We start from the raw sequence: 8383 nt of genomic DNA on the forward strand, positions 1-8383 counted from the left end.
GTCCTGGAACTCACTTTGTAGACCAGGCTGGCCTCGAACTCAGAAATCTGCCTGCCTCTGCCTCCCAAGTGCTGGGATTAAAGGCATGCGCCACCACCGCCCGGGAAAGCAGTTTTTATATTTCCTATTTCTCTCAAATCTTTTTGACAAAAACTGCCATTTTTTCTGGCCACTCTAATTAATTATACCCATTCATTTGAGCTGTTGACTATATCTCAGTCATTGTCTTTCTCTTTTGATGGTGAAATATCTCTCACATAACAGGAACTGTATGAGTCCTATCAGGATCAAATATTTTATACTATGATCAAGGCAAAACTGGTTATTACTTTTTGAGGGTCTAAAGGGTCAATGACTGTGTGAGACAGGGAAGAAGAAACGACTGGAGAAAGGCAGTCTTTGGATAGGAAGTTTCTCCACCCCACCGTTTCTAATAGGAGTTAATGGTCAATGAGCTTAAAGTACCCATCTTCTAGTCTAATTAACTTTTTGTTTCCTTTTTTTGGGACAAGGTCTTCTAATATGTTGCCCTGATTAGCCTCAAATGTGCTATGTTGCCCAGGCTTGAACTTGCAATCCTCCTACCACAGCCTTTGAAGTACCGTGAATATAGGAATGAGCTATTTTTACCAGCATCAGTGAAAATTTAAAGATGTAAAGATGGGAGAATTAACTTGAGTTCTAAAAAAGTAATTAAAAAAAATTCTCAGTGCTAACAGTAATTCCCAGAAGGAATAATTTCCTTCTTTTTTTAACCTCCACACAATGGTCTCCAGCAATTCTTAGGGATGAACTGTCATAGACTTTGGTACTCTGGTACAATCAAACGTTACACGGAGCAATTTACTTCTTCCACTCTCTGAGATTCCGTTTACCAGTAATGGGGATAATAATAAAAGATCTTTAAGCTCCACAATCCAGGCCTACGGTAAGGAGACTTCGGCCTAAAATGATCGGAGGAGGTCGGATTGTAGGATGTCTCCGTCAATCCGAGCCCCAGATCAAAAGCAGTGTCCTCGGTGGTCACCGCAGCAATACTGGCACCCCTAGACCCGAGAGCCCACCTGACATAGGCGAGTCACACCTGGCTGCGCCTCACCTCGCTTCCAGAGCGCTGCGCCTCCACCTCCGAGCCTCGGCGGACCTTCCCAGCTTTACACCTCTGCGCACGCGCACACGGCGTCTCCGCGGCCAGTTCGCCCCCTCCTGCAAGGTCCTAGTTGAACGTGCTGAATGCTTTTGCTCCCAGTGCGGCCACCGTCGTTTGGGGAGGGCAGGCAGGAGGGGGGCGGGGAAAAGGGTGGGAGTGGGTGAGCGCGCGCCGCCCGTCCGTCGTGGTTTCCTGGCTGCGCGCGGCGGGGCCGAGTCGCCGCAGCTGTAGCAGCCGCCGCGAAGATGGCGGAGGGGTTGGAGCGTGTGCGGATCTCCGCATCGGAACTGCGAGGAATCCTGGCCACTCTGGCTCCGCAGGCCGGGAGCAGAGGTGAGTTGCGCCGCCCAGCTGCTGGGCCGGGCCTGCCCGCCCCGCCTCCCTCTCCTCTGCCTCCTCCCCGCCCCGTCCGCGGCGCTCCGAACCCCCGCCCCTTCCCCAACAGTGCGCCCCGGGCCTGCGGCGGCCCCTGGGAGACTGCGAAGCTGTAGCTCCGCTCCCTCGGGCCCTCGGGGCAGAGCCCAAGCGCGAGTTTCAGCCTCCGCCCTCTTGCTCGGCGCGGCGGCGTGGTTGTTCTCCGGTGCCCTAACCCTCTCACGCCAGCGCCTGAATTCCAGTCCGGAGAAGACACGAACTGGCTTGGGTGCTAGGGTCCGGTAGAGGCCCCGAGACGTATTGTTCCCAAAAGAATAGTCTGTGTATGTGTACCTTTCCGTTGTCCTCCGTTCCGCGTCGGACAGGAGGAGCTGGGGAAATTGAAGAGAAAGGCTTAACAGGCTAGGACTTCCTTTGCTGAACTTACCCCCCACCCCCCCACCCCCCGCCCCCAAGGCTGGCTTCTATTGCTACGCCACTGGAGGGATCCAGGACCTCAGAGAGCTGACTCGGTTTTGTTTTGGTCTTGGCGTGTGTGGGAGCAGTTGTGATCAGAGAGAATGCTTAATTTGCCAGTCTCCATTCGCATCAGAAAAGCGCGAGAAATATTTTGGTGTCTCGTCTCCTTCATTAGCCAGTGTTGCATAGGATGACAGTTACAGGAGATACCTTCTCAAGGATTGTGGCTAGAATTTGTGAGGTTGGTTTTTATTGGCCAACTGAATTGGATTAACCAGGCTGTTTTCTCTCACTCCTCTGGAAAATAGTAGTCACCACCTCTCCTGGCTCCGCCCCAAAACTAAGTTTAAAAGTTTACTCAGGGTGCTGAGGTTAAACGGCTTTATTTTAGTTCGCATTTGGTGGAGAAGCTAAACTTTTGCCAAGGCAGCAGTATCTTTTATTTTGTGTTTGTTTTTTTTTTTTGAGACAAAGTCTCACCTTGTAGCCAATACTGGCCTTGAATTTACTGTGTAACCCAACCTGGCCTTGAGTTTGGGTACTTTTCCTGACTTAAGCCTTCAGAATGCTGGAATTATATGCATGTGCCACCATACCCAACTTTCAAGTCAGAAACCTAAAATTTTAGTTTCGCCCCGCCCCCCACCCCCCAAACAAAAGTGGGTATAGATGCAGGCGTATAAATACTTGGCTACCAGCTTGTCTGCATTTGTATATACATTATAATTCTGTACTAGGATTTTATATATAACTTGAGTCCTGGATAATATTCTCACTAGTTCCTGTCACTTATGAACTGTTTAGTAGGTATTTTTAGTAGTCTCTCCACTGTAAGCAACAGATACTTACAAAAAAAAACAAAAAAAACAAAAAAAAACTGTTTGCCACTCAATGGAGCTTGGAGAGTGGTTTATAAAGTCCTCTCCTCCTCCTCCTCCTCCTCTTCCTCCTCCTCCTCCTCCTTTCCTTTGTTTTTGAGACAGGGTCTCATATAGTCCAAGTAAGCTTCAAACTCTGTGGCCTTGAACTCTTGATCTTGCTGTCACTTCTCAAGTGCTGGGATTTGTAGGCATGGATTTGGCTGGGCTCTAATGTTCTTGAGTCCTTTGGTCCTTTGAGAGCATGTCACAATCTGCCCTGCCCATTGGTGCCTAGGAAAAGCTCCTCTAGCGGAACTTTTTTTTTTTCTTCTTATATTCTATCATCATAGTAGCAGTTAGTCTCAGTATTCTAATGACATAGTCTAGGCAGTATTTTCATGAAATGATTCTGTTGGTTGTTGTTAGAGAGTTGGTGAGGATGAATGGTGGTGAAGATTGTAAAAGGAATTGCTTACTGTTTGATGCAGTAGGAGGTATGTGATTGGGGTGTTGTTATCCTAAAGCTGTAGATTTGTTGTGATCAAGTTCACACACTGAAGTTGAAGATAGTTTCCCAGAGATATCTAGGACTGAGGCTTGCTATGCATGCCACTCTAATATGTGTATGTATGTGTAAATATATGTTTACATATGTAATAGAGTAAGTAAATAATGGTGTAATATACGATACATATATACCAGTAAATATGTTTATGCGATGCTGGGGGCTGCCCCTAGTGGCCTCCTATATATGAGACAGATACTGTGCCACTGGGCTACATTTCTTTCTCCAACCTAATATGGTAACCTAGAAATATTACAGACAGGAGAAATGCTAACCAGGTGTGATATACACTCCTGCAATCCAGAACTTGGATGGCTGAGGCAGGAGGACTGAACTTGAGGTCTTTCTAGGATATCTATGGTGAGACTGTGACTCAAGAAAGAAAGGAAGGAAGGAAGAGGGGCTCAGCGAGTAAGAGCACTGACTGCTCTTTTGGAAGTCCTGAGCTCAATTCCCAGCAACCACATGATGGCTCACAACCATCTGTAATGAGATCCAAAGCCCTCTTATGGTGTGTCTGAAGACAGCTACAGTGTGTTCATATACATAAAATAAAAGAGAAGAAAAGAAAGAAAGGGTTGACTTACAGGTTGTATAGACAGAATAATTTAATGCCTGAACATGTTAGAGATCTTTGATTCTGAAATAATGAACTAGTTTGGGGTCTTTAAGATCTGAATAGGAACATGACTTGGATACAAGAGAATACAACTCCCCTCTGTTTCCATAACTCAGGTAAGTACGTGTAACTCTAACATAGTCAAATTCCTAACCTCACCGCTTACTAAACAATATAACTCCAAATTTTTGCCTTTGTAGAAATGTTCTTTCCTGATCACCAATATTATCATTTGGATTTGTAATTTTTATTTTTGTTGTTATGTAACTAGAATGACAACTTTCCCTACCTCTCTTCTCCATTATTCTTTTCTTCTCTGTGTTGTTTCCTCTTATCAACATAATAGAAAACATGAAGGAACTAAAGGAACCCAGACAGCGCAAAGATAATAGGCGCCCAGATTTGGAAATCTATAAGCCTGGACTTTCTCGACTAAGGAATAGACCTAAAACTAAGGAGGCTTCTGGGAATGAGGAATTTAAGGATGAGATAGTAAATGACAGAGATTCTTCTGCTATTGGGAATGATACACAGCTTATTCAAGTTTGCAAGGAATCGGACAGCCAACAGCAAAATGGCCCTATAGATGCAGAAAATAGTCAGGCACAGGAAACGTTTTCAAAGACTGTTGGACTAGAGGACCGAAGTTTAAAAATCATCAAAAGAAGCAAGAAACCAGACCTGCAGATCTACCAGCCTGGAAGGCGGTTGCAGACTGTTACCAAAGAGTCAGCAGGCAGGGCAGATGAAGAAGAGATCCTCAACCAAGTGGAGCAGTTGAGGATAGAGGAGGATGAGTATAAGGGAGAAGCTATAAAAGAAGAAGTTAATAACAAACCGGATAAAACCGAGATAGAAAAGCACCAAAGTAATGACCGTGTAAGAACTGCCAAGGGAGAAAAGGGAAAAAAGATTGAAAAGGGGGAGGGGTCAAAGAAGATGACTGATGACTCTGTCCCAGGAAAGCCTGGCTCTGTAAAGAGGTACTCGAGATCAGACAAGAGAAGGAATCGCTACCGTACTTGCAGTACCAGCTCAGCTGGTAGCAACAATAGTGCGGAGGGAGCTGGCCTGACCGATAATGGATGTCGCCGGCGGCGCCAGGATCGGGCCAAGGAGAGGCCACGACTGAAGAAGCAGGTATCTCTGTCCTCAACTGATTCCTTAGATGAGGACAGAGTTGATGAGCCTGATGTCCTAGGGTCCAGGAGGAGCTCAGAAAGGAAGAAGCATTTAGAAAGAAATTGGTCTGGCCGCGGTGAGGGTGAACAGAAAAGCAATGGTAAAGAAAACCGAAGTGCCCTTCGTGTCACTTTTGATGCAGAAACCATGAGTAAAGACTCCCCTGTGGTGAGGTCAGTCAGAGATAATGTGGATAGAATGAAGTCTGACAAAGGCCCAAGCAGTGGGGGTAAGGGCTCTGAGAAGCAGGAGCTCAGACACCCGAAACAAGAACTTCGAGATCGTGGTCGTGGTATTCTGATTCTGCCTGCCCACACTGCCCTATCTGTCAGTTCATCAGGTTCTCCAGAGTCTACACCTTTGGGACCTCGACTTTTATTTGGATCTGGTAGTAAGGGATCTCGGAGTTGGGGCCGTGGAGGCACGACCCGCCGACTATGGGACCCAAACAATCCTGACCAGAAGCCTGCCCTAAAAAGCCAGACACCTCAGCTACATTTCTTGGACACTGATGATGAAATTAGCCCTACATCTTGGGGTGATTCACGTCAGGCCCAAGCATCTTACTATAAATTTCAAAACTCTGATAACCCCTATTATTACCCTCGGACACCAGGCCCTGCCTCTCAGTATCCCTATACAGGCTATAGCCCTCTGCAGTACCCAGTAGGCCCTACAAATGGTATGTATCCAGGGCCTTACTACCCGGGCTATCCTGCCCCCTCAGGACAATATGTGTGTAGCCCTCTCCCTGCTAGCACCATGAGTCCTGAGGAAATAGAACAGCACGTGCGGAACATGCAGCAACAGGAGCTCCATAGGCTTCTTCGAGTGGCTGACAACCAGGAACTGCAGCTCAGCAACCTGCTTTCCAGGGACCGCATCAGCACTGAGGGCATGGAGAAGATGGCTCAGCTCAGGTACTGAGTGTTCTTTCCTACTGTCTTGCTTAGAGGGAAATGGACGCTGTAGGGCTCCTGTGGCTGAGGAAGGTAGAGGATTTTTAGATAAGCCACTGAGTCTTACCTGCCTTTCCCATGAATCCCTACCCCCAACAACCCCTCGTGGGCATGGACATCAAGCCTGGAGTCTTGTGCATCTTGTATTAAGTGCCCTACCACTGAGCCACACTTGAATTCCCTTTACATTGATTTTTTTCTTTTAAATTATTTATTTATTTATTTAATGTATATGAGTACACCATTGCTCTCTTCAGACATGCCAGAAGAGGGCATCAGACCTCATTGTAAATGGTTGTGAACCACCATGTGGTTGCTGGGAATTGAACTCAGGACCTCTTCTGGAAGAGCAGTCAGTGCTCTTAACCTCTGAGCCATCTCTCCACCCTTCATTGATTATTATTTTTTTTTATAAGCAACAGGCAGTTAGGAAAATAAGTTTTAATTCTAATCTTAAAGCTGAATATACTTTTTACTTTAAGGGGAAAAAAATGTCTTTAAGGGAACATATAATTTCCAGAATGCCAATTTGAGCTTGCACCAAAGAGCTGCTTTCAGTACACATATAGCAATATGGTATTTTCCTAGATGTATGTTTGTATTCTGCTGTGCAGAATAGGACCCATTATGAGTAGGATGCCTGGTCACATTTCAGAGTTCTTGTCAGGAAGGAGGTGGCTGGTTTGCAGGAGATACAGATCTTGGGTGTAGCCTTCCCTGTGATGTATTGAAGCTAGACTTTACATGAATTTTATTCCAGAACTGAACTACTGCAGCTGTACGAGCGCTGTATTCTATTAGATATTGAATTCTCCGACAATCAGAATGTAGATCAGATCCTGTGGAAGAACGCTTTCTATCAGGTGATTGAGAAGTTTAGGCAGCTTCTCAAGGATCCAAATAGTGAGAACCCAGAACAGATTCGGAACAGACTCTTGGAGCTCTTAGATGAGGTAAACATTATTATTATCATTATTGTTGTTATTATTATTGTTATATCCTCAGGATAAAGTCTGTAGCATCTTTTTGTTTGTCTGTCTTTTCTACTGGAGATGTTATAGAACAGAATGTTGCCAAAACCCTTCTATTTTTCTTGCATTTAGACCTGGTCTCCCTGTATTGCTTCCTTTGGACTATACTCACAGACAGCTGGAGTTACTTTTTTCCAGTGCTCAACTACTGAGTCACATCTCCAGACCCAGAGTTACGTTTGACCTTGAAAGCTTTCTGAATGAGAGGGGCGGGCGGGTGGGGGTGGGGGGGTGGGGTAGGGAAGGGATGAAAGCTGAAAGAGGTGGGGAGTGGTAAATGAATTATATTTTTTAAAACATGGGAGGCTTACTATAAACTGTTGCTGAGATTATTCGATGGCCTCTAAGCAATTACTTATGGTAAGTACCTTATATCTAGGATTTCTGGACATTGATAGATTGTGAGAGGGTTGTTTGGCCAAAGACTTGGTAAGTAGATTACGAAAACGGATTGACTTAGTTTTGTTTTCTGTTTTTGTTTTTGATTTTCTTTATAGGGCAGTGACTTCTTTGATAGTTTACTTCAGAAACTACAAGTTACTTACAAGTTCAAACTGGAGGACTACATGGACGGGCTTGCCATTCGAAGCAAGCCTTTACGAAAAACAGTAAGCCAGTTTCTTTCTTTAGTTTAAATTTATTCATCTAGGTCCAGATCAGTGGTGCACAGTGATTTATTTATTTCGTGTATGTGAGTGCACACCAGAAGAGGACATCAGATCCCATTACAGATGGTTATGAGCCACCATGTGGTTGCTAAGAATTGAACTCAGGGCCTCTAGAAGAGTAATCAGTGCTCTTACCCGCTGAGCCATCTCTCCAGTCCTGGGTGCACACTTTTAATCCCAGTACTTAGGAGGCTGAGACAGATCTCAGTGAGTTGAGGACAGACAGCCAGGACTATTTGGAAGTCCTCAAACAAACAAAATTTCTTCATCTATTTAGTAAGCATTTATCTAGTACCAGTTATGGCCTAGGGAACATTTTGGGAGTTGAGTGGACGATATAGTGTAGTAGAGGAACAAATAAATAAAACTAACAAGCCCGATGTGGTGGCGCATGCCTTTAATCCCAGCACTCAGCAGGCAGAGGCAGGTAGATTTCTGAGTTTGAGGCCAGCCTGGTCTACAGAGTGAGTTCCAGGACAGCCAAGGCTACACAGAGAAACCCTGTCTCGAAAAAC

General features: G+C 45.4%; 2 protein-coding genes across 8 annotated transcripts in view; one reads left to right on the top strand and one right to left on the bottom strand.

The window, feature by feature from the left end:
* The window catches only part of Srr (serine racemase), a 19168-nt gene extending 17258 nt beyond the window's left edge, over window positions 1-1910 (bottom strand). For 2 of the 5 annotated variants that reach the window (XM_029483656.1, XM_029483653.1), the window contains exon 1: window positions 1100-1423. The gene's annotated coding sequence lies outside the window, so the exon portion shown is untranslated. Of the gene's footprint in view, window positions 1-1064; window positions 1424-1858 lie in introns of those variants that run through there. The other 3 variants (XM_021176238.2, XM_029483655.1, XM_029483654.1) reach the window with 3 other exon arrangements.
* The window catches only part of Smg6 (SMG6 nonsense mediated mRNA decay factor), a 235538-nt gene continuing 228462 nt past the window's right edge, over window positions 1308-8383 (top strand). The window contains exons 1-4 of one of the 3 annotated variants that reach the window (XM_021176232.2): window positions 1308-1483; window positions 4375-6130; window positions 6930-7122; window positions 7698-7808. In XM_021176232.2, the coding sequence (XP_021031891.1) occupies window positions 1396-1483; window positions 4375-6130; window positions 6930-7122; window positions 7698-7808 (2148 nt within the window). In that variant the 5' untranslated portion in view covers window positions 1308-1395. Of the gene's footprint in view, window positions 1484-3049; window positions 3339-3937; window positions 4145-4374; window positions 6131-6929; window positions 7123-7697; window positions 7809-8383 lie in introns of those variants that run through there. The other 2 variants (XM_021176235.2, XM_021176236.2) reach the window with 2 other exon arrangements.

The sequence above is a fragment of the Mus caroli genome, chromosome 11 (genome assembly GCF_900094665.2).
Source record: "Mus caroli chromosome 11, CAROLI_EIJ_v1.1, whole genome shotgun sequence".
In the NCBI taxonomy this organism is placed as follows: domain Eukaryota; kingdom Metazoa; phylum Chordata; class Mammalia; order Rodentia; family Muridae; genus Mus; species Mus caroli.